The sequence below is a fragment of the Neoarius graeffei genome, chromosome 5, assembly GCF_027579695.1.
Source record: "Neoarius graeffei isolate fNeoGra1 chromosome 5, fNeoGra1.pri, whole genome shotgun sequence".
NCBI classification, from domain to species: domain Eukaryota; kingdom Metazoa; phylum Chordata; class Actinopteri; order Siluriformes; family Ariidae; genus Neoarius; species Neoarius graeffei.
The window spans coordinates 85,520,912-85,547,849 of record NC_083573.1 but is presented as its reverse complement, the minus strand read 5'-3'; the positions used below and the strand labels follow the sequence as shown (position 1 = coordinate 85,547,849).

The following is a 26,938-nucleotide window of genomic DNA, read 5'->3' as shown; positions in this document are numbered from 1 at the left end:
TTCTGCACTCAAGTGACTCTGAAGTAAAGTCCACACTATAAAGTGATTCAACTGTGATAACTACCCCCCTCCTCCACTGTTCTCTCACTCCATAGCAGCTTTGTCATTACGCCCAAGCTGTTGCAGAAATGAAAGCCTTTATCAGATGAAAGTGTGCAAACTATGCCCTTGTTTGTTTGTTTCTTCTTTTTTTTTTTTCCCCCCCCGAACTCAGTCTCCTTCTCTGTTCTCTGATTTGCAGCAAGCATGCGGCTATGAGTTTACGAGCAAACTGCACCGAATGTACACAGACATGAGCGTCAGTGCTGATCTCAACAACAAGTTCAACAACTTCATTAAAACCCAGGAGACCGTCGTGGATCTGGGCATCAGCTTTCAGATCTACGTGTTACAGGTGAGGCAGCGAGTGATCGAGACCACACACCCACATAGGTAGAGATGCAGGAACGTAAACACCCGACCTGATATGCGAGTGCTTTAAGTCTGTTCCTGAAGCGTTAAAAAACAGTGATTTCATTCACTATCCCAAACATGTCTGAACCGGCATGAGTGTCACTGTTTTTGGGAAACGTGAGAAGATTGTGTGAAGTAATATGGAGGGTCTGTGCATTGTAAAGCTGCTTCGTGACCATGTTAAAAGCGCTATACAAATTAAATTGATTTGTGTGTGTGTGTGTTGCAGGCAGGTGCATGGCCTCTCACACAGGTTCCTTCTTCTACATTTGCCATCCCTCAGGAACTCGAGAAGAGCGTACAAATGGTGAGATACCACGCCCCAGAGAGTCGGTCATCTTGGCATCAAAAAGAAGGCAGGCCTTGTAAAGGTTACATGAAAATGAATCAAATTGTAATAGAAATGCTGCAAAACAAACAGTCTTGTGCACCAGGTGTCATTATAAAGGATGTTGGGAAGATTTCATGCAACAAGTAGCGTTCAGGGTGAAGGTGAAGAAGCTTCTTAAAGTTCTCCAAGACAACATTTCATGAAATAACTCTCGATAGGAAAAAGCTACAGAGTTTACAGAGCAAAGACCTTAAACATCCCTGTTGGTCCAATTGGTTTGATAATATGCAGGTTTATTATATGGCACGAGCTACTTCCGGTAAAATCGTGCGCTCTGATTGATTGGTTCCTTGGCAGGCAGAATGGTCCCGCAATGCCAGTGGGCAATTACAGACTTTCTTTCCAAGGCACCGGCTTTTAGCATTGCAAAAAACAAAATGACAAAGATTAATTGGAAATCAAAAACGGACGAAAGACAAACAAGAATCGAGCAATGAAGCGCATTCAGAACCCGCGAAAAGAAATTCAGTTTTGAAACTACTAGGTATATAGGAACCACCCTGTCTGTTCGTCCATCTGTCCATGTGTCTTGTTGCAGTATACCACCTGAAGATGTGCATGAAGGAAAATTATCCTGAACCAAGGTCTTAAAGATAATTATTTTCTTGTGTATGTCATTATCTGGTGATGTGGCTGGTGTTCCACTCCATGAAATTGTACCAAACGGATTTAGACCCCATATATTATTGAGATGAATGACTAATAGGAATTTGAATCATGGTGTTGCAGGGGTATCATTTTTTTAAGTTCACACAGTTCCAGTTGACAAATTTTGTTGTGGGCGTATTCTACAGTGAGTTTACTCACAGTTCTAGTTTGAAAATGATTAAACAACAGAGTACAATTTTAACCGTATTCAAGCTGAAGTGTTTATTCAGATGGTTAAGGGAGAAACATCACACAAGTGCAAAAAGCGTTATTATGCCCCAAAGTATGTACAGTGGCATGCAAAAGTTTGGGCACCCTTGCTGAAAATGTCTGTTACTGTGAATAGTTAAGTGAGCAGAAGATGAACTGATCACCAAAAGGCATAAAGGTAAAGACGAGACATTTCTTTTCAGCGTTTTCTGCAGGATTTGTGTATTATTTTTGTTTTGTACAATTGGAGAGTGAAAAAAGAAAAGGAGCACCATGCGAAAGTTTGGGCACCCCAATACATTTGAGTTCTCAGGTAACTTTTACCAAGGTTCCAGACCTTAATTAGCTTATTGAGCTGTGGCTTGTTCAAATTCTTCGTTAGGAAAGGTCAGATGATGCAGATTTCAAAGCTGTATAAATTCTCTGACTCCTCAAACTTGTCCCTAAAATCAACAGCCATGGGCTCCTCTAAGCAACTCCCTCGCATTCTGAATAATAAAATAATTGATGCTCACAAAGCAGGAGAAGGCTACGAGAACGTAGCAGAGTGTTTTCAGGTAGCTGTTTCCTCAGATTGTCATGTTATTAAGAAATGGCAGTTACGGTAAGAGAAACAGTGGAGATCAAGGTGAGGTCTGGAAGATGAAGAAAACTTTCTGAAAGAACTGCTCGTTGGATTGCTAGAAAGGCAAATAAAAACCCCTGTTTGGCTGCAAAAGACCTTCAGAAAGATTTAGCAGACCCTGGAGTGGTGGTGCACTGTTCTACTATGCAGCGACACCTGAACAAATATGACCTTCATGGAAGAGTCGTCAGAAGAAAACCTTTCCTGCGTCCTAGCCACAAAATTCAGCGTCTGAAGTTTGCAAATGAACATCTAAATAAGCCTGATGCATTTTGGAAACAAGTCCTGTGGACTGATGAAATCAAAATAGAACTTTTTGGCCACAAAGTGCAAAGATATGTTTGGAGACAAAAGGGTGCCAAACTCCAGGAAAAGAACACCTCTCCAACTCTGAAGCATGGGTGTGGATCGATCATGCTTTGGGGTTGTGTTGCAGCCAGTGGCACAGGGCACATTTCACTGGTCGAGGGAAGCATGGATTCGAATAAATACCAGCAAATTCTGGAAGCAAACATCACACCATCTGTAAAAAAGTTGAAGTTAAAAAGAGGATGGGTCCTACAATAAGACAGCGATCCAAAACACACCTCAAAATCTACAATGGAATACCTCAAGAGGCCCAAGCTGAAGGTTTTGCCGTGGCCCTCACAGTCCCCTGACCTAAACATCATTGAAAATCTGTGAATAGCTCTCAAAAGAGCAGTGCATGCAAGACAGCCCAAGAAACTTGTAGAACTGGAAGCCTTTTGCAAGGGCGAATGTGTGAAAATCCCCCAGGTAAGAACTGAAAGATTATTAGCTGGCTACAAAAAGTGTTCACAAGCTGTGATACTTGCTAAAGGGGGTGTTACTAGATACTAACCATACAGGGTGCCCAAACTTTAGCTTCAGGTCCTTTTCATTTTTTGGTATTTTACGCCTGTAAATGATGGAAATAAAAATGTAATCTTGCGGAAAATATTAAAGAAATGTCTCGTCTTTACCTTTATGCCTTCTGGTGATCAGTTCATCTTCTGCTCACTTAACTATTCACAGTCACAGACATTTTCAGCAAGGGTGCCCAAACTTTTGCATGCCCCGTACATCCCTCCATCCATTATCTATTCTTTGTTTGCAATAGACGTCACTTCCAGTAGTGATCCGCCTCGGTATGTATTCAGATTTCCAGCTGATGGGCAGGTGGCATATTTGTTTACAGTCGCTTTGCAGTAGTTTCTTGTGTCTCGCCTCCAAATATTCCAGATTGTTGCTTTGTATTTGGATGTTCAAACCAGTCAAATCGAGAAAAAGATGAAAGGTATACTAAGATACCAAAATAAGTTGTGCGCAAGAGTGAAAGAATGAAAAATATCTCCGAAAGATGCCGTGAAAAATGGCTCGCAAAGCTTTCATTGTGTTCAAAAGGAACAGAGAGTCCACATGCTCGTGTTTTACAGCAGTCATTTTGTTAAACGTACGTACATCATGATACTTTATGTATCGAAAATCAAAACTTATCGTTGCAAAAATGCCGACAGCAGCTTCGACTTGAATCACATACGACACTTGGGCTTATATTACTTCCCCTCGCAAAAAATAAGATGATTATTGTCCTTTTAGAAGTCTTCTTGCGTCATGAACCCAGCCACAAATGAAAAAGTTATAGGCTTCAAGACTTTTGAAAGCTTTCATTTGATTCTTTGTGTCGAACGACATTTGATGTTTGGACGACCAGATGTCCAGAAGCTGTATGTTTAGAAAGTTGTTGAAATCACTTGAAAATCTGTCTTTGTTTTTTATGCCTCCGCCACCGTAAGGTGCAGGAGGCATTATGTTTTCAGGTTGTCCGTCTGTCCATCCGTCCGTGCGTCCGTCCCGAAACCTTGTGAACGCGATATCTCAAAGGCTAATGAAAGGAATTTCACCAACCATGAACTGATTAGATTTTGAGATCAAAAGGTCTAAGGTCAAGGTCACTGTGAGTAGAGGTCTGCGCGGGACAGAATTTTCAGTCCCGCTTCCGCCCGCTCCCGCATTGTGCAGTCCCGCTCCCGCAAAGAATTATGATTTTCAGTCCTGCTCCCGCCTGCCATATTTTGTCCCGCTCCCGCCCGCAAATCCCGCATGATGCAGATGTTCGTGTTATTTCTCACGAAAGTTCTTGTCATTGGCTTGGGGAATTAAACATGCTGAGCTTAGCTGAGCTCTCCACTGACCGATCCTTCACCTAGCGCACGTAGCGAGGGTGCGCGTTGCCAGGCGGCATGCGCAGCTGAGGCTTTACAGAGATACCCATTGTGAGCTTCACTAGAGGAGCTCTGCTCTTCTGCCATGATCGGAGATCTCAAACATGGAAGAGCGGAAAGGAATCGGAAACGTACGCGAGATTAGACCACATCCGCAAATTTAGGCATCTTAAAATGTTTTTATTAATGCCAAATAAAATATCCAGCACAAATTATATATGATAGACATAAATTAATAATTTATAAATTTTATTTTAAACATGTTTTTAGTTAGCGGGACTGCAGCTTATCACCTCTCCCGCCCGCTCCCGCATTGTGCACTCCCCCTCCCGCCCGCGCCCGCAGTGATCTTTCAAAATTTGTCCCGCGTCACTCCCGCGGGAGTGCAGGGCTCTAACTGTGAGGTCAAATGTCTGTCCGCAAACCTTGTGAACACAATATCTCCAAGGCAAATGAAAGGAGTTTCACCAAACTTTCACCATTTGTGCATTTGGGGACAAAGATAAACTGATTAGATTTTGAGGTTAAAAGGTCTAAGGTCAAGGTCACTGTGAGGTCAAGTGTCTGTCCGAAAACCTTGTGAACACAATATCTCCAAGGCAAATACAAGTAATTTCACCAGGTCAAGATTACTGTGAGGTCAAATGTCCATCTCCAAATCACAGCTTAATAAGGCGTGTAGTCTACCGGGCGGAGGCATCCCCATCGACGCCGTTGGCGTCGAGTTCTATCTAGTTAAGCTGTAGGGGTCCAATCCATCGTGTGTGTATGTGTGTGTGTATGTGTGTGTATATATATATATATATATATATATATATAAAATATATATTAGTGCTGTCAAAAATGTCGCGTTATTATCGCGTTACCTTGACTCAATTTTAACGGCGATTAATTTTTTTATCGCGAGATTAACGCTCTGTGACATGATGTAGGTTTTTCATAAGCTTTTGAAACTGCTAGGAACTTGGAACAGAACAGAGACTTTGCTTAGAAAAACGATAGCAGCTAGACTGTAATGTCACGCCCCGCACAGCCAGAGTCCTCTGCCCTCCTCCCCCCCAAAGAACCAGCGCGGGCAGCTCGCGCTGCCGCGCCTCGGGACGAAGAGCCACAGTGCTCGGCTTAGGTTTCGTTTTCCCATCGGCGGCTCCAGCCCGACTTTGCAGTGGCTGTGACAAGACGTGTTATACGGAGCCGTAGTAACTCGTCCCCTCACTTTTAATTACCCGAGCGCACGCCTTAACGTAAAGCGTGCGCACGGGTTATAACTCGAGCGCACGCATTAATATCTCGTGCACACGCCTTATAAGTCGTTCCCACGCTTTTTTTTGTTCACCATGTCCCCTCTACAGCTCCGTAGTGTTATGCTCTGCAATAAAAAAAAAAAAAAAAACATTGGTACAACGCAAGCCCATTCACTTTTTTATGCTGATAAGAGAATTACAATGGTTTTTCATGTGACAAAAATGTGCGATTAAATTGCGATTAATCGCAAGTTAACTGACAGTCGCGACATTAATCGCGATTAAATATTTTAATCGCTTGACAGCACTTTTTTTTATATATATATATATATATATATATATATATATATAAATTTTCTTGATACCTCAATTTTGCTTTTGGTTCTAGTCCTTTTAACATAGTCAGATGTATAATGTTTTCCACAAGATGACCACTTGGCTTGAACGCCATCTTTGATTGTTGCCCATCACTTGGAAACCAGATGTGAACCAGGAGGCAAAAAGTCACGTGATTGCAAACAAAGAATCGCGCTTATTCATCAGGGTCGCTGCTTAGCTGGAGCCAATCCCAGGTGACTTCAGATGAGAGGTGGGGTACATCCCGGGCAGGTCACTGATCTATCACAGGACTCCCTTTTCTCATTTCCGTCAGTTCCCAAATTGATATTCCATTAAATTTCATCTGTTTTCAAATCGCTTGTGGGGATTTAATTATTTTCTTAAGAGGTTGTGTGAGTGAAGACACCTCGTGAAATGTAGCGACGTCATGCTATAGACTAATCACCTGAGGCGTTATACAGTACCTGATTCATAATTTACATTACTAACAACTGAAGGTATGAAAGTGAGCACGTGCTCCGTTAGTTGTGTTCGTTTTTTGTGGAGCAAATCGAAAACTCGCTCCATTTTGAAAACTTGGACCGATTTCCCTAAATATAACACTTGGATCAGTCATTAATGGCCGTGAAGACTGACCTCTGGTTTATAAACACAGGAAATGAACTGCTAATTTCATTGACGATTATTAAGACCAAAAAAAAAAACCCCGTTTTTTCCATGATTAAAACTCTGTGATAAATGAATCATAATTCAGCGTTCTCAAAATATGTCACGAAATGTAATAAGACGTCAAACTGGCTGAGTAGACGAAACATAAATTTTCATCTCCTCATCTTTGCACGCTTACTTTGGTTCTCTTCTACAAGAGAGGTCATTAAGATGCAGCGTGCACAGCTGTGATCGCACACACAGCGAGAGAGCGAAAGGTGTATCGACTCTAGACCTGTGTTCTCTGGAAAGAGAAAGGCTTCCATTCCTCTGGAATGACGGTGTGCACTTGTAAATCAATCTGGCATTTCACTGAGGAAGGAATGAAAGATTTCTTTCCTTGTAGTTTTCATTAACTAAAACGGTTTAGTTTTATAATTGCTGTAGTTTAACTCGGTCACGAAATGATTGAAACTTTCAGTTCAGAGTGAAAGTGTATACTTTATTGCTGATGTCTTTTTGTTTTTCCCTCTAGTTTGAGCTGTTTTATAACCAGAATTTCAGCGGGAGGAAGCTCACCTGGCTGCACTATCTCTGCACAGGTACGGTCCATTTACACACACGCGACATAATACTCGGATATGATAAGGATCCTGATTTCTCTGGTTCCTCTTGTTGTGTCTCACTGATAAGGTTAGAACCAGAAACCTTCACCTTAAAGCTTTAAATTCAGCTGGTTGGTTTAATTTATCGTGCTGGTGTGCAGTGCGTGGCGGATGAAGGCTCCCCGTCTCTCGGCAGTGTTCTGTGCTGGGTTTAATTAACACAGTGCTGTGGTGGTGTAATAGCAGGAAATGGGTCAAATGAGCCAATTATCTGCTCTAGCTTCATTCACCGTTTCAGTCAGTCACAGTTTATCAACCCTGTAACCGTCCTTTTATTACACCGAGACTGAGCAAAACACACAGCAGCCCAACCCCCAACCATTCTCTCTCTCTCTCTCTCTCTCTCTCTCTCTCTCTCTCTCCCCATACCAACCTGTTTTTACACCTCTTTCACACTATTGTTATTCATCGTGAAGCTTTCTATTCACTACCATCAGTTATTCTGTCCTTACATAACCTGTAGTTTGAGTATGAAATGCAAATCCTTCACCATGATGAGTTTCTGTCCTGTCGAAACCGTATTCGCAAAGTATCCTTAACTTTAAAGTGCATATCACGGGTAAATTCAGGAGCAAGATCAGTGTAATTCTCCTATTTTATATTAAACTTTGGTCAAATATCTGTCGCATTTTGTGCAATTTTTTTTTATCTTGCGCAATACCAGAAAAATTCAGTTGAAATCAAGCCATTTGAGTTGAATTGGTCCGCCTCTGAAAAAACTTGGCATTTGGATTTCCCGGCAAACATTGATTTCCATGACGTCGCATGCGGGACGCCTCGCTCTGAATCCTACGTCAGTGCTGGTTTGTTTATGAGAAAACGACCTGGTGGTTTTCTGCAAATTTCTTCAACTTTATCACGTAATTATTAAAATGGTTAACAGATGTAGCGTAGGAGGGTGTAGCAACACCAATCTTGATGGGATTAGTACTCATCGTTTCCCAAAAGACCGGACAGTGAGAGAGAAATGGGAGCGCTTGGTCTACACAGGCTGTGCACTGAAACCGTGCAAAGCTCGCGCAGCCGGCTGGCGCTTCCGCAGGTGACGTCACGAATCCGGCTCCAGACTCCCTTGGGATTTTTCCAGACGCGTTTTGTTCTTTTATTTTTTTCTGCTGTAGACAGATGGCGTTGTGCAAAATTACCCTTCTGGATGAGTGTGTAAAGGGACATACTTTCATATTAAAAAAACCACGAAATTGGTCCAGGATATGCACTTTAAAAATCTATGCATTGCATTTAACGCAACCCCAAATGCAATTTTACTTCAGCGATCAAAATGATTCGATTTGTATTCATAAAATTATAACGATCTACAGGGCTGTGCAAAAGTCTTAGGCATTTGTAAAGAAATACTGTAGACATTGTAGAAAAATGGCTGAAAAATAATGAAATGAAATGTTTCAACATTTAAAAAAAACTACTATGAACAGAAAGCTATAATAAATGAAACAAAGTCAGTATTTGGTGTGAGATGACTCTTTGCTTAAAAAAAAAAAGTCTCGGGTGCAGTTTTATGCGGAAATGAGGTGTAGGTTTTACTGAGCATCTTCCAGAACCAGCCCCAGTTCTTCTGGACACTTTGACTGTCACACCCGCTTCTTCATTTTGCACCAAAACCCAGCAGCCTTCATTAGGCCAAACAAAATATGTGTGTTTCCTGGGTTTTCAAAATAGGGTAGGTAGGTAGGGAAAAAAAATGTGTTTATCCCAAAAGTTTACGACAAATTTTCTAGGGTAGGTAGGAAAAAGTGAGAGGTTTCCTTTGAAAACTTTTTTTTTTTGCAAAATACTCGTTAAACGTTTGCAACTGATCCCAGAATGTTAGAACTGTGTGATTTGTTGTAGGAAACAATGTTGTAGTTACTCTATAGTTCTTCATTTGGAAATATTTTTAATTGTCGTGAATATCTTTTGCATCGCAATAGGCTGATTTGACAAGCAAACATTTTTGTCCACTGTGTCGCTTTTTGTTCCGAGGCGAACCTCCATTTTATAGGCACCCGAAGAATCGATGAAATATACTGCGCATGTGCAAGCAGTCATTTACATCCGACCCTTCGAGGCATGAACACAAGGGTGGCCAATTTTTCTACTTAAAAATCTAAGATAATCATCACTGTAACGCTAGCAAGAATACGCAGCATTGTTCAGCTATGTATTCGATTGCATCTAATGGTGACCCCTGTCTAGAAATGCCTACGATATTTGGCTTTGCTGCGACCTTCGGTGTCCGAGTTATAAACGTTTAAAGGTGGGCTGGAGCCATGGATCAAATCAAAACTTAAGTCGCTGAGCAGCGCTTGCACGGTGGCGAGTGACTGGCCGAGGCACCGTCCTACCAGGCCGTGCCCGTGCTGGTTTGAAAGGGCTGGGGTAGAGGGAGGTGCGTGCTGGTTGTCAATTTACTCCTGATGGGCCTCGTGTCTTTTGGCAAATACCGAGTGGTTTATATGACATGCCCTAGCAGTTCTTGTTTGACTTGCCAGGTGGCTGCTAAGCAGGTAGGGTCGGGTGCGAGAAATAGTTTGTTTACCGTGGTCATAAACAGTTGAAGGGTCGCAGTGTTTTTACAGGGTCAGTTGGGTAACCGGAAATGCACATTATTTTGTTTGGCCTTATGCTTTCTTTTTTTTTAATCTGAAAAGTGCTCTCTTATGGAATACACTGCTCAGAGACGCACATTCCCCCCCCCCCCCCCCCCCCCCCCCCGATAACATTTAATTTTGTGCTGGAAAACAAACCCAACAAAGTTTGTATGAAAAAAAAAAATGCAGTGCCTCAGACAGTACTGTGTGTTTCTTGATACTAAATCTATTCAAGAAACAGACAGAAGAACACGCACGTGCACACACGTGCATACAGAGGAAAAGTTTCACCAAGGTGTTCATCTTAATCCTTTAATGTTCACACACACATCTTTTGTTGTCGTTTGAACATGATTGGCCATGCAAGGCATCCCGGTAGAATGTCATTTCTCTGGAACTGTTTTTTTTTTTTTTCCCTGTTGCTGTTGAATCATTGTTTAAAAATGTAACAGAAATTTAACCGCAGTGAATATACGTAGCGATAGCATCGTACAGTTGCTCAAGGCAATGTCATCACTCTTTTTTTTTTTTTTTTAATAACACCGCATGTGTTTTATTTTGGAAAAAAAAAAACATCACTGACCTGTCAGATATCATTCTCATCATCCCTCTCTTTGTATCTCTCAGGTGAGGTGAAGATGAACTACCTGTCCAAACCCTACGTCGCCATGGTTACCACCTACCAGATGGCGGTGCTGCTGGCCTTCAACAACAGTGAGACAGTGAGCTATAAAGAGCTGCAGGAGAGCACTCAGATGAACGAGAAGGAGCTGCAGAAAACCATCAAGTCCCTGCTGGATGTCAAGATGATCAATCATGACTCGCAGAAAGTAAGACAGCGGAGAACTCCTGATCCGCACGCAGCATAAACACTCTTCTCTCGCTCCTTATGTTGCGCTGACCGTATAAACAAGATGAAGTTTTTCAGCTGTAGTTTATACTGAGCAGAGTTATACAAAACACTACCGATTAATTGAACTCGAGTCGTTCGCTGTTGCAAAATTGTTGCTGTAGGATCCTGGAGCATGAGTTCCCGTCACTCGAAGACTGCTTTCTGCTTTCATAAGCGAGTCACGTAAACAACAGCGATCGGAAGTCATTCACAGAAATTTGTAACATCTGTCATTACGCAACTTTGTCAGTGTGGATTTGTCAAACATATGAGCTGCTCTCAAATCCACAAGGCTGGTTTCAGAGTGATTTTTTTTTTTCTTCCTTCCTCTATGGACCTTTTATTAGCAGTTTTTGCACTGCTGCTGGACTACTTTTGCCCCTTTTCCACCAAAGCAGTTCCAGGGCTGGTTCGGGGCCAGTGCTTAGTTTGGAACCGGGTTTTCTGTTTCCACCGACAAAGAACTGGCTCTGGGGCCAGAAAAACCGGTTCCAGGCTAGCACCAACTCTCTGCTGGGCCAGAGGAAAGAACCGCTTACGTCAGCGGGGGGGCGGAGTTGTTAAGACCAACAACAATAACAAGACCGTGAAAGATCGCCATTTTTAAGTGACGAGAAGCAGCAGCTGTACAAACGCGAAGTCATCCATTATTATTGTTGTTGTTGTTGCTGCTGCTGCTGCTGCTTCCGTGTTGTTTTTGCTTCGATATTCGTGCCAAGATTTATGCAAACGTAGCGACGTAACTGACGTATACAGCGACGTAATGACGTGGCTTCCTTTAGCACCGCGAGCTATGGAAAAGCAAACTGGTTCTCAGCTGTCTCGCAAGTTGAACGAGTTGTGAACCAGCACTGGCCCCGAACCAGCCCTGGCCCCGATTTGGTGGAAAAGGGGTATTTGTGCCTTCTTATTTTAAACATGATGCGTTTCATTGCAGTTTTTTTCCACTAGTCATTTTTAGATCGTACACAATATGGCTAAAAGTATGTGGACACCTGATTATCACAGTGTTGTTGAACGTCCCTTTTTAAGAACATTATCTTAACGAGGGATGCCAATAATTGTGGAGGGCGCTGTAAGCTACATCAGTGCAACTTTGCGTGCTCATATTACTATTCATGATCTAAGTTGAGTTTGAAAATCTTTTACGATTAATTATTACTTTCAGAGTTATGGCCCTTGATTTTCGTTATTGGACTTCGTAGAAGTGGACTCAACCTGGACAAGTTTTCTCAGAAACTACATCCATGAAACTTTGTGTGTTCATACTGCTGAAAAAAGCTGGGTCGCGTTTTATGAAGGTGTCATCGCACTTACGACATCATAAGTCGATATTAAAGCAATGGGCTTATAACGGCGCAAGTGTTAAGAGGTCTTCATAAAATGCTCGTGGCAGGGGATAGTGATGACCATGTCATCTTGTTTAACAGTTATTTCAAGAAATCTTGTCATACATGAGCTGATAGCCAACGAGGTGCTATGCTATGCACCTCGTCAGCTATCAGCTCATGTACGACGAGATTTCATGAAATAACTGTTAAACTGTCTGTCATTTTCTCTCAGTTATCTTCACATGATCACAAACCACCATCTTCACTGACTAACTTGGGTAAAATCAGTTGCGTTCAAAAGTTATTCCAGCACTGACTCGGTATCAACTCTGACCTGCTCCACAGGAACGGAGGTTTTAATCCTGGGGACGTACAAAATACAACCCCAATTCCAAAAAAGTTGGGACAAAATACAAATTGTAAATAAAAACGGAATGCAATAATTTACAAATCTCAGAAACTGATATTGTATTCACAATAGAACATAGACAACATATCAAATGTCGAAAGTGAGACATTTTGAAATTTCATGCCAAATATTGGCTCATTTGAAATTTCATGACAGTAACACATCTCAAAAAAGTTGGGACAGGGGCAATAAGAGGCTGGAAAAGTTAAAGGTACAAAAAAGGAACAGCTGGAGGACCAAATTGCAACTCATTAGGTCAATTGGCAATAGGTCATTAACATGACTGGGTATAAAAAGAGCATCTTGGAGTGGCAGCGGCTCTCAGAAGTAAAGATGGGAAGAGGATCACCAATCCCCCTAATTCTGCGCTGACAAATAGTGGAGCAATATCAGAAAGGAGTTCGACAGTGTAAAATTGCAAAGAGTTTGAACATATCATCATCTACAGTGCATAATATCATCAAAAGATTCAGAGAATCTGGAAGAATCTCTGTGCGTCAGGCTCAAGGCCGGAAAACCATACTGGGTGCCCGTGATCTTCGGGCCCTTAGACGGCACTGCATCACATACAGGCATGCTTCTGTATTGGAAATCACAAAATGGGCTCAGGAATATTTCCAGAGAACATTATCTGTGAACACAATTCACTGTGCCATCCGCCGTTGCCAGCTAAAACTCTATAGTTCAAAGAAGAAACCGTATCTAAACATGATCCAGAAGCGCAGACGTCTTCTCTGGGCCAAGGCTCATTTAAAACGGACTGTGGCAAAGTGGAAAACTGTTCTGTGGTCAGACGAATCAACATTTGAAGTTCTTTATGGAAATCAGGGACGCCGTGTCATTCGGACTAAAGAGGAGAAGGACGACCCAAGTTGTTATCAGCGCTCAGTTCAGAAGCCTGCATCTCTGATGATATGGGGTTGCATTAGTGCGTGTGGCATGGACAGCTTACACATCTGGAAAGACACCATCAATGCTGAAAGGTATATCCAGGTTCTAGAGCAACATATGCTCCCATCCAGACGACGTCTCTTTCAGGGAAGACCTTGCATTTTCCAACATGACAATGCCAAACCACATACTGCATCAATTACAGCATCATGGCTGCGTAGAAGAAGGGTCCGGGTACTGAACTGGCCAGCCTGCAGTCCAGATCTTTCACCCATAGAAAACATTTGGCGCATCATAAAACGGAAGATACGACAAAAAAGACCTAAGACAGTCGAGCAACTAGAATCCTACATTAGACAAGAATGGGTTAACATTCCTATCCCTAAACTTGAGCAACTTGTCTCCTCAGTCCCCAGACATTTACAGACTGTTGTAAAGAGAAAAGGGGATGTCTCACAGTGGTGAACATGGCCTTGTCCCAACTTTTTTGAGATGTGTTGTTGTCATGAAATTTAAAATCACCTAATTTTTCTCTTTAAATGATACATTTTCTCAGTTTAAACATTTGATATGTCATCTATGTTCTATTCTGAATAAAATATGGAATTTTGAAACTTCCACATCATTGCATTCCGTTTTTATTTACAATTTGTACTTTGTCCCAACTTTTTTGGAATCGGGGTTGTATATGCAGATGAGTACATGAACAATGCTCCATATATTAAGCACGTAGTTATGCATCAAGTATAACTTCAAGTACCATGTCAGATCCCTTTAGCTATTCTCCATAATGATCAAAAATATTTAACAGTTATTCCACAAAATCGAGGCGTACATGAGCCGCATAGCACCGAGTCGTCTAAAAGCCATGTACGACGAGAGTGAGTGGAATGACTGTTTGTTTTATTCTATCCACATTCACTGGATTTTGAGAAACTGAGCATTTTTGTTTATATTTTTTGCAAATTCAATAAATAGAAACTTTTATACAAAACGCCTGACGATCATTTCCGCTTAGAATGTAAATAAACCGGCGAAATGACACTAGCAATTTGTGAAAAATGCCATAATTAATTTTTGAAAAAGAAGAAAGATATGTTCTTACCATCAACGGTATATGAGCTGATAGCCTGGTAGTAGAGTAGCCAATGAGAGCGCGCGATTGCTCATATCCAGTGAATGTGGATAAAATAATCACCGATATTCAGTGAGCCTGAAGCGGAGAATTATTTTAGTATAAATACACAGTTGATTATTTTTTTTTTAAATCGTCTTTTAAAAAAATTCATGGGGGCGTCGTGGCTCATAAATCCGGGGACCCGGGTTTGATTCCGACCCGAGGTCATTTCCCGATCCCTCCCAGTCTCTCTCTCCCGCTCATTTCCTGTCTCTACACTGTCCTATCCAATAAAGGTGAAAAAAGCCCAAAAAAAATCTTTAAAAAAAAAAATTCCATTTCAAGCTTCAAAAGCGGCATGCAAATGCGACGCAGACTTGTCACTTATCTACGCCGAGTCACATAAAATACTTTTTGTTTTGAAATCGATAAAATAAATCACAACCCCACCTTACTTTTTGAATAGTTTTAGACCAAACTTTGTAGCATCTTTAGTGCTTTTAGGAACAGCATTTTCTTTCATCGTTTGTAATTCTTCCTCGCTTACGGTGACGAAGCGATCGACCGGCATTTTGCCGAGTCGCTCGAGGTGATATTATCGAGAAATAGTTGGAATTTCTCGACCAATCAGTGCACACGATTTCCTATAATCACCTCTGCATTTATACGAACAGAAGATATTCTATACGGTTGAGTGCTTCCATTGTGGCAACAGTCGGAACATAATATGGGTGTTATGGTCAGGTGTCCGTGTACTTTTGGCCTGTGGTAAAAGTGTAATAAGTACATGTACTAAATTGGTTTCCCTGTTAGCCCTTTCTATGAGCTACGAAGATGGTTTGTCACCAGTTACGATGGTGAGTCATGTGAAGACCTTAAAAGTTGCAAGCTTGCATTGAATGAAATAATGGTCTCGTTTGTGGCTCCAATTTGCAATAAACAAATCAAAATTTCAGGTTTTCCTTAATTTTTCACTCAAACTTAAATCATTAATCATTCGTGCTTGGAAGACTTCTAAAAATCAAGTACATTTGTTGTTAACCAGGTTCAAAAGTGCTTCCTAATGTTCCACTCTGTCTCATGCTTCCAGGAGGAAATTGAGGCCGAATCCACTTTTTCATTAAATATGAGTTTCACGAGTAAAAGGACCAAGTTTAAGATCACGACCTCGATGCAGCGAGACACGCCACAGGTACACGCCGCTGTGTTCGCAACACTGACAGATCCATCCAGTGCATGCTGTCTGTCATATCAAACCTGTGTGACTGGATTTGTGTATGTATTGTGTGTAGGAGGTGGAACAGACGAGGAGTGCCGTGGATGAAGACAGGAAGATGTATTTACAGGCTGCTATAGTCAGGATCATGAAAGCCAGGAAAATTCTGAGACACAACGCACTTATTCAAGAAGTGAGTCACTTAGATATTTTCTCTCTCTCTGTGTGTGTGTGTTTGTTCAAGCTGGAGTTTTAAGATCCAGGTATTTATTAGCAGAGGGCCTTGTTTACTGGGAGGTTTATCGGGAACCCTGAAGCTGAATTCCTGCAGGATGAAATCTGGAGTAAGAGAACCTGTTGTAAACTACCGTCACCTAATACGTCTCCGTGAGCACAGATACACGTATGCAGTCTGAGCACAAATTGTACATAATGTTCATCCTCATAAACAAGTGTGCATTTCATACCTGCACGTCTATGTGCGTATATTCCCACAAAATTTAAATAAAGTATAAAACACGATGGGGGCGTGCTGTTTTATAGCGAAATAATCAGAGTCCGCGTGGTGCGTCGCAGGCCGACGCGAACCCTGAAGTTGATTCTTTTCTCATCATGTTACATCTCGAAGTATTTTATTTCTCTAATGCCGCAACAATTTGACGCGTTAATTCGTTAATTACACGCTGTGCTTTTTAAACATTTTTTAGTTGTCGTAGAACATCCACTTTGCGATAGTCAGGTCCATAAGTATTTGGACAGACCCTGTGACAATTTTTATGCCTCTGCCACCTTAAGGTGCAGGAGGCATTATGTTTTCGGGTTGTCCGTCTGTCCGTGCGTGCGTGCGTCCCGAAACCTTGTAAACGCGATATCTCCAAGGCTAATGAAAGGAATTTCACCAAACTTTCACCATTTGTGCACTTTGGGACAAACATGAACTGATTTAGATTTTGAGGTTAAAAGGTCACAGGTCAAGGTTACTGTGAGGTCAAATGTCCATCCCCAAATCACAACTTAATAAGGCGTGTGGTCTACCAGGCGGAGGCATCCCCATCGATGCCGTTGGCGTCGAGTTCTATCTAGTTGTAATTTTTTTTTCCACCACAGTGGATTTGAAATGAAGCAATCAAGATGTGATTGGCGTGTCGGCTTTGAGCTCGAACAAAAATGACACATATTTTTTGATACAGTACCTCTATTTTCACAGGCTCAAAAGTAATTGGATAATTAACTGGTCAACAATTTCATGGCCTGTTTCTGATTATTTCATGACAAGGAGATAAAAGTTGACTCCCATGTGTTGAATTTGCATTTTGTAGCTGGTCATGAGAACTTTCAAAATGCGGTCCAAAGACGTGGTGATGCATTGCTTTGCGTTACATTGTTACGTTACAGGCATTTAGCAGATGCTTTTATCCAGAGTGACTTACAACAAGAGGGTACATGACACAGTGCTCCTGGAGTAGAAAGGATTAAGGGTCCAACAGTGGGCTTGAACCCAGAGCCTTAAGGGCCTCTGCATGCTCTTGCGACAAGGCTTTCACAGATAGCTTTTCGCAGACAGTTGTAATTTATCGTTGAGCGGGGAGTAATAGGCGTGCGCGATGTTATTCACCGCCACAACGCAAGGGGGCGCGAAATCGCTAGGAGTAGTTGGTGGGTGTGGTTAGTGGAGTGTTTATCCTCCGGTTACTTATAATGACTAGAACTGGAGTCGTATAGATGTACGTACTTCCTCACTTCCTCGATCAACCGCTCTTTGTGCTGCTCCATCTTCGCTCGTGTTTTTAAAAATGGCGGTCGTGAAAACAAAACAAACCGGGAAAGTAGGGAAGCGGAAGTGCGTGTACAGCGGATGTAGAGTGGACCAGTCGGAGCCCTCTTGTCTGCGACGCTATCTGCGAGGCTTCTGCGGTGGTCACAATTTTTGGGAGATGCGCGCAGAGCGTCTGCGAAGGGGGGAGGCTACGCAGACGCTATCTGCGACGCCATCTGCGAGGACTGGGTTGTCAGCATAAATTGGCCTTAATTGTTGAGCCATCACTGCCATCATTCAGCTGAATAAACAAAGCAGACGTATCAGAAAGATCGCAGGAACTTTAGGAGGGGCTAAATCAACAACTTGGTACATTCTTATAAAGGCAGAGTGCACCGGTGAGCTCGGCAACACCAAAAACCTGCAAGACCACAGACTATATATATGGGTCCGTCTCAGAAATTGGTCTCTCATTTGGGACATTATGGTCAAAAAATACATTTTCTAATTTTACTTTTTTTTTTTGCATTTCCCTAACACTCAGTTTCTTTTGTCATGTTTAATAAGAATAAAGATAGTATCTTGCTTTATCTGGCCTCCACTGTGGAAAATCTTTTGATTACAATTCAAATGCTTTTGTAAAATTGATTTCCATATAAAATAACTCCATCATGAAGAATTAAAGCCCCTCCTTCACAGAGGAGTGAAAATATTGAATAAATTTCCTCTTTTTGATTGCTTGGGTTAAAAATGCCAAGTTATGATGACTGAATTGATTATTCGCTTAAATATGAATAATATGATACAGTTTGGGTATTTGATATGGCGAAATAGGACACAATGGAAAAATCAAGAACACGACGGAAAGATGAGAATAACGGCGGTGGTAAAAGAACAGCGACTGTACCGGCTGAAGGTCGCGCGGGTCTCTGCTGCGGCGCGCGAGCAACGGGACATCACTACCGCACCGGACGGAGCGCGAGGCGGGGGCGGGGCAAAACGACTGGCCGTAGATTCTATCAAAAGTTCGATCTAAATTGACCATGGTTGCAAAATATTGGCCAAAAATACGCAAACACTACGAAATATGAAAGCAAGATGAAAAAGAAACATTCTATTGCCTTATACTGCAAGACTAAAACAAAATAAAACTGTCAAAACTCACCTTTTCAGCGATAACGTCCGAACAGATCACCCACGTAACAGAAAGACCGCAAACGGAAGCACGATCAACTTCTAACTGTTGGAGTGGAAAATTCCATTCTACACATGCAAATTGTTAATGCGTGTCCTTCCCCGCACACAAATAACACGCTACGGTAAAAAATAGACCACAACTCATTTTATAGCTCAGAAATTCATACAGGACCAGCTACCATCGTAACATATTCTGTAAGAAACGTATTCTATACCTAACTTTCAGCTTTCGTTTTAAAAAACAAAATCGCAGATTTATGACTAAATTTTTATATGGCGTAGTGATTTTAAGTTACTACTTTTGGTGAGGTCGTGACCTTGACCCTGAGGCTTTCCGTTTAGATCAAAACACTCGATCGTATTGGTTTTGGGTCTGCGGAAAACGGAGTTACGACGGTGATGAAATATTTTGCGTGATGTTTTATTACGGTTATGATTATTCTGTGAGCGCACCGATCCTTAGGTGGATAAAGTTACAACTTAAAATACAATTAGTGATAACTGTAGACTTTTCAGTGGACTATGACCTTTTTAAGGGAATGCGATGTAGTCAACCGTTTATCATGTCCCAGATCAAGCCGCCATTTTTCCACAAATTTGCAGAATTTTTGCCAAATTCTGAATAGAGTACTCACATCAAAGATTTAGTTTTATCTGTATTATTTCTTTCATCATTTTATTTCAAATTCAAACCAACATCACCATTCAAAACCGTATAGTTTATTGACTGTGAATATGGGGCACCCAGTTTCTGAGACAGACCTATATATTTTCTTTCCTTGAATTCATTCTCGCAGCTATAAACAGCTGTTCCCTAATTAGCCACCTTATTTCCTCTCTGTACTGAAGTTAATAAATGAAGTCATGTTAACAAGAAACCAGAAAATGTCAAGTCCTTTCTTGTGGTGGAAACCTTACTGCCTGTTACAAAGCAATGACGCTGGAGACTCCTTGCATTAATATTAAACAAACATCTTTTGACAGAAAGCTTCACCATATCAGTAATTACTTTAAATAACAATACATCTTTTAAATTTGTTCATTATTCGACTTCGAGTGTGTGGAGCATCTGCCATACAAGGCCCTGATATGAGCTGGTACTATAGAAACATTATAGAAGGAATTACAGCCAGTGCTGCTGTCAGAGTTGCTGGTAGAGAAAATTAATCAACGTGTTTTGACAAATCAGAATCAAGAATTTGACAGCAGTGTGGTATGACGGCTTGGGGGAAAAAATGGATAGAGAAAAACAAAACGGGATGTCTGGTTACTATACCCTGTAGATCCAGAATGGTAAGAGATAGAGGATGACACTTAAGCCTAGGTCACAACCGGACGTACGATATTTTTTGGCCGTGCGATTTTTGGCGTTTCCCAAATCGTTGCGGTTTTTTTTTTTTTGTTCGTGGAGAAAGACGCACGTCGGCCGTAAGTTTGTCTTGCAACCTGAAAAAAAAAACGTAAGCGCCCGTAGAGTTTGTTTGACATGACAAAGAACCTCTGCGGCCAGTCTACGGCTCGAAAATCAGCACGTCACACGCATGTCCTCCGTGCGTTTCTTGCGTTTTTTGCACGTAGACCGGCCGTAGGAGCACGTACGGCCGGTTGTGACCGAGGCTTTAGTGAGGAAAAGTTGCGCCCTGAAAACAATTTAAAAAAAAAAAAACCTGATTGAAAAAAAATCATGAAAATTGACAGAGTTATCAGTGATTGGGGGAAAAAAAAGGCTGTTTTTCATGGATCACTGATCCGGATCAGCACCAAAAGTCGTAACTTAATTCAGCCCAGAGGTATTCTTCATGTGAAATTGGGTGATGATTGGTTGAAAACTGAGGGAGAAATAGCATCCTAAAAACCATTACGAGAAGAATAAGAATAATAAAGTAGAAAGATCCTGAGTGAGAGTAACGATTTAGCGCTGCTAGCGCAAATTTAAAAAAAAAAAAAAATTCAGAAATTGCAAAAATTATCCCTGCAGTGAAAAGAGAGCTGTAAGTTTCATGACAGGTGAGTGTTGTGACGACATAAAATATAACAGCCAATCATGCTTCAGTATGCAAAATTTTATTTGCATATTCATAGCATGTTATTTTATTGATGGAGGTAAAGAAATGCTTCTCGACCTTTCCTCTGCTGTCTGGCTTTTTTTTTTTTTTGTAGTACAGGTATGTTGTGATGTTTATTTGAACCCTCAACCTTTTCTTTTTTTTCTTCAAGGTGATCAACCAGTCCAAAGCCCGGTTCAATCCCAGTATCAGCATGATAAAGAAGTGCATCGAAGTGCTTATCGACAAGCAGTACATAGAGCGAAGCCAAACCTCTGCGGACGAGTACAGCTATGTGGCATAAAAGAAGAAGAAAAAAATAACACTTGGCAGTCAAAACGTAAACCATGTCTTTATTTTTGGCTGCAGCTGGCTCAGGCTGTCTCCCTGCAGGATGAAGTGGGACTGTGCCGCCATCTGAAGAGGGGGGAGAAGGGCCTCCACGTACCCAGGCAGTCATAAACCCCCACCACCACCACCTCCCTCCAGCCTAAAACCTTTTCTGATTTTACGCTGTTTACAACATCACCAGTGCCACGCCCCCGCGCGTCAATGGAAAAAAAAAAAAGAAAGAAAACGATGCCTATAGCTATTCAAGCGCAAACTGATTAAAAAATACATTTTTAAATAATGTAACCATAACCAAGAAACCACGAGAGCAAATGGACGTGTCAGAGTTTTAAAAAAAAAAAAAAGTGTCTAAGGAAAAACAACCATGCTTTCTTTTCTCACGTTTGCAGTTGTAGTGTGTTCTTCTTTTTTAATGTATCAAAGTGAGAGGGAGAGAAAAAAAGACTATTGTAATAAAGCCGTTATACCGATAATTGTATTTACCTTAAACATGTAAAAAAAAAAAAAAATGAGGTGACAAAATACTGCTGCTTGTCAAATAAACAAATGAAAAACTGATTGTGTGAATGTTTTCTCGAGCGTAACAGTTCGCTATGAGACAAAGGGTCTTAGTGAAGTGCTGTAATATCGACAGTTCTCTACAGAAAGGAAATGCCCCGAGGAGGTTGTGCTTTTCATCAGTCTGGAGGTAGTTTTCTGTTAAAGTGTCTCACTTCAGGTCCAAGCCCCTTTTCCAAAGCCTGGCGTGTGCTACTTCTTGGCATGAAGATCCTCTTCAAATAGGATCCATATGAGCAGTTCTGATGAAGCGCGCATTTCCACAGCGTGTGCGTCATCACCAAGGCATGTTTTGTGCACTCCGAGGCATTACGTTGTCATCTTATTTAAGGGTAGAAGTTTTGTGGTTTCACGTCATGTCACAAGAGTTTACCCAGAAAAGCTTATTTTAAAATCGAGACAGGATGCATTTGTGTAATTTTAGTTGTTGCCAGAAGGGGTCGAAATAGAGCAATTTCTTGCATTAACAGGAATGAAGAACTGTAGCAGATGTTTCAAAGAAATGTATGTGGGCCATGTTTTCATGTGAATGGAAGAATTTTGTACTCGAAAAGCCGATTTCAAATGTTTGCAATAAACGAGTCTTGTTATAAAAGTTAACCTCGTTAATTATCAGCTGGATCGCAGATGTGTCAGTCCAAAACCTGGCAACTTTTTTTGTTTTAGGCCATGCCAAAAGTCCTGGTTATTGTACGTCGAATCTCACACTTGAGCGGTATAGTAAGGCATGAATAAAGGCCTCACAAATGACTCCAGTTAACACGCCACTGACCTTGACTCAACCTGAATTCCATACATTTACTGAGACGATGTTCATGACGTTTCAGCCGTTTGGGAAATCTGTAGCCGGACCTGGCAGACAACAGCAGTCCACTAATGAACATGGAATCTCAAACTCTCAGCTGGAGGAGAAACTTTCTGATCAAACAATATGATACAAACGGGTGGATATTGTGATATGTGGTGAAAGGAGGTTGAGCTGGGTTTGGAGAGATGGAGGTATGCCTTGGAACGGAGAGGAATGAAGGTGAGCAGTAGCAAAACAATACAAGTGCATCAATGAGAATGGGGATGAATGGGGTGTAGTGAAGATGTAAGGAGTTGACGTAAAGAAAGTTGGTGAATTCAAGTACCTGGAGTCAACTATGCAGGAAAATGGGGGCTACGATAGTGAGGTGAGAAAGAGAGTGCAGGCAGGGTGGAGCAGTTGGAGAAGGATTTCGGGAGTCATTTGTGGTAGGAAAGTCCCAGCAAAAGTGAAAGGTAAGCTGTATAAGACAGTAGTGAGACCAGCTGTGATGTATGGATTGGAGACCGTACCCTTAACGAAGAGACAGGAGGCAGAGTTGGAGGTGGCGGAGTTGAGGATGTTAAGGTTTGTAATGGGAGGTTGGACAGCATAAGGAACGAGCACATGTGGAGAGCTTGGGAATTAAGCTAAGAAAGATGAGACTGAGATGCAGAGCATGTTGGAAGGAGAATGTTGAGGATGGAGCTGCCAGGCACATGAAAACGAGGAAGGCCAAAGAGGAGATACATGGATGTGGTGAGAGAGGACATGAAAGTGGCAGGTGTAGTAGAGAAGGATGCGGAAGACAGGGAGCGATGGACACGAAAGATCCACTGTGGCGACCCCTAATCGGGAGCAGCCAAAAGATGATGATACAAACTGGGGTGGTGTAGTGGTTAGCACTGTCACCTCATAGCAAGAAGGTCCGGGTTTGAGCCCAGCGGCCGGTGAGGGCCTTTCTGTGCGGAGTTTGCATGTTCTCCCCGTGTCCGCATGGGTTTCCTCTGGGTGCTCCGGTTTCTCCCGCAGTCCAAAGACATGCAGGTTAGGTTAACTGGTGACTCTAAATTGACCGTAGGTGTGAGTGTGAATGGTTGTCTGTGTCTATGTGTCAGCCCTGTGATGACCTGGCGACTTGTCCAGGGTGTACCCCGCCTTTCGCCCGTAGTCAGCTGGGATAGGCTCCAGCTTGCCTGCGACCCTGTAGAACAGAATAAAGCAGCTGGAGATAATGGATGGATGATACAAGCTCAGTGAAAGAAGGGATTCATTTTCAATATTGTGTTATACGTGGGAAAAAAGGCAGAATGGACAATTGTTTTTGGAGACCTGACCATCACACTCATATGTGCTTGATGAACATCCCATTTGAGATTTTGTCCCTCTTTGCTGTTATAATAACCTCCACTCTTCTGGGAAGGAGTTCCGCTAGATTTTGGGGTGTGGCTGTAGGGATTTGTGTTCATTCAGCCATAAGAGCATTAGTGAGATCAGACACTGATGTTGAGAGAGGAGGCCTGGGGTGCATTCGGTGTTCCGGTTCATCCCAAAACTGTTCAGTGGTGTTGAGTTCAGGCCACCCAAGTTCTTCCACTCCAACCTTCACAAAGCATGTCTTTATGGAGCTTGCTTTGTGCACAGGTGCACTGTCGTGCTGGAACAGGTCTCCACTGAAGGGAAATTGTAATGTTATAGCATACAAAGACGTTCTAGACAATTGCAAGCTTCGAACAGTTTGGGGAAGAACCACATATGGGTGTGATGGTCAGGTATCCATGAACTTTTTGCCATATTGTGTAAATTACCTCCCCTCCCCCAGTATCCTGTCTACATTCTTGAAATCTAGTAGTGATTTTGAGGCGAGTATACACTTGTGTTCAAAATAATAGCAGTCCAACACGACTAACCAGATCAATCACTGTTTTTGGTGGAAATTATATTACTACATGGCAAATAATTTACATTTACCAGTAGGTGTAGTAGAGTCATAGAAAACCAACAGACCCAACATTCATGATATGCATGCTCCTGAGTCTGTGTAATCGAATAATTAAGTGAAAGGGACGTGTTCAAAATAATAGCAGTGTGGAGTTTAATTAGTGAGATCATTCATTCTGTGAAAAAACAGATGTCAATCAGGTGGCCCTAATTTAAGGATGAAGCCAGCACATGTTGTACATCCATTTCTCTCTGAAAACCTGAGAAACATGGGTCATTCCAGACATTGTTCAGAAGAACAGCGTGCTTTGATTAAAACGTTGATTGGAGAGGTAAAACGTATACTGTAAAGAAGTGCAGAAGATGATGGGCTGCTCAGCTAAAATGATCTCCAGTGCTTTAAAATGGACAGCAAAGCCAGAGAGACGTGGAAGAAAACAGAAGACTACCATTCGAATGGATCGAAGAATAGCCAGAATGGCAAAGACTCAGCTCCAGGGTGATCAAAGACGGTCTGAAGTTACCTGTGAGTACTGTGACAATTAGAAGGTGCCTGTGTGAAGCTAATCTATCGGCAAGAAGCTCCCGCAAAGTTCCACTGTTAAAAAAAAGATGTGCTGAAGAGGATACAATTTGCCAAAGAACACATCGACTGGCCTAAAGAGAAATGGAAAAACATTTTGTGGACTGATGAAAGTAAAATTGTTCTTTTTGGGTCCAAGAGCCGCAGACAGTTTTTCAGACGACCCCCAAACACTGAATTCAAGCCACAGTACACTCTGAAGACAGTGAAGCATGGTGGTGCAAGCATCATGATATGGGGATGTTTCTCTTACTATGATGTTGGGCCCATTTATCGCATACCAGGGATCATGGATCAGTTTGCATATATCAAAATACTTGAAGAGGTCATGTTGCCTTATGCTGAAGAGGAAATGCCCTTGAAATGGGTGTTTCAACAAGACAACGACCCCAAACACACCAGTAAGCGAGCAGCATCAGGGTTCAAGACCAACAAAATGAAAGTTATGGAGTGGCCAGCCCAGTCCCCGGACCTTAATCCGATAGAAAACTTGTGGGGTGACATCAAAAATGCTGTTTCTGAGGCAAAACCAAGAAATGCAGAGGAATTGTGGAATGTTGCCAAATCATCCTGGGCTGGAATACCTGTTCACAGGCGCCAGAAGTTCTCAGAAACCGTGGTTATACAACTAAATATTAGTTTAGTGATTCACAGGAATACTAAATCCTTAAGATTTTTTCAGTTTATACAGTAAATATTTGGAGTTTGTAATGAAAAATGCAGACACTGCTATTTTTTTGAACAGCCCAATGTTCATTTTTCTTCATTTTCTGTAAAGTAATTAAAATATTGATACATTTTTCTTCATGTTTTGATGTAGAATATAATGTGCATTGTTCCCAATGCATGGAAATAAAAACTATTATAAGGATTTTGAGCTTTACTCACGTTTTTAAACACACTGCTATTATTTTGAACACAACTGTAGATATCTTTATACATGTCCGGCGTGTGTTATGCTCACATTCCATAACATGATGACAAAACTTATAAATCATCATAGGAACTTAATTTGACTATGGTTTATATTGGTGCTTATACTGGTTTGTCCTGTGTTCAATGACGTTTAAAGAGCTTTTCGATGTAGGTGTATACTTGTTTTCGGAGCTTTTCAGGCATATAAAAGATAAACTGAGGTGTTTGTAAATACTCTCGACTCTTGACATCATCGCTATGCTGATCAAATTTAACAGGAGATTGTCGGAGGTGTTGAACAATTAACATGGCTTTCTAATATCACAGGTAATGTAGTTAATTCGTGTTGTCCATGCGTTTGGGACTGAATTTGAGTTGCATGTATCTTAGTAAAGATGAATGAATGCATTAATTCTTTGTGAGGGAAACATTCTCGTCTCTTATTGAATATTTTCTTAGTTTGGTCGCTCTTGTTTAATTTTTTAATCAGGCCGTCTCATTTATCTCCCCTGTATCTTCCCTATACTTCACACATCATCACTGGCTTTCTGTTACTGTTGATGCAGAATTGATTTTAAGGATTGTGTTTTGATTCAAAACCATGACATGGATTAGCTCAACTTCTCTATTTCTTTCATTCAGTCTGTAAATTGCTTTCTAGGTTACTGCTATGAAACTGTGGAACTGTTGAACCTTACCAGATTCCATCAGATCTGTACTAACTTGTTTATTTACATGGGTGATATGCCTTTATCTATGTCTTTAGAACATTATTTTTAAAAAATAACAATGGTTTAAGCCATGGCCTCAGCAGAAATGTATGAGGCGGCTGATGCAAAAACATATTCGGAAGACTGATTTCCGATCTGGATCGTTTGTGTTTGAATGGGCCTCACATCAGTCAGTTGATAGA

General features: G+C 41.6%; 1 protein-coding gene across 3 annotated transcripts in view; it reads left to right on the top strand.

Annotated features, from left to right (window-relative positions):
* cul2 (cullin 2) overlaps nt 1-22,394 on the top strand; it is a 56,235-nt gene extending 33,841 nt beyond the window's left edge. For all 3 annotated transcript variants that reach the window (XM_060922484.1, XM_060922483.1, XM_060922485.1), the window contains exons 15-21: nt 242-394; nt 683-760; nt 7,319-7,385; nt 10,664-10,866; nt 15,767-15,868; nt 15,969-16,085; nt 21,063-22,394. In XM_060922484.1, coding sequence (XP_060778467.1) covers nt 242-394; nt 683-760; nt 7,319-7,385; nt 10,664-10,866; nt 15,767-15,868; nt 15,969-16,085; nt 21,063-21,194 — 852 coding nt within the window. In that variant the 3' untranslated portion in view covers nt 21,195-22,394. The remainder of the gene's footprint in view (nt 1-241; nt 395-682; nt 761-7,318; nt 7,386-10,663; nt 10,867-15,766; nt 15,869-15,968; nt 16,086-21,062) is intronic.
* Nucleotides 22,395-26,938: the final 4,544 nt, after the last annotated feature.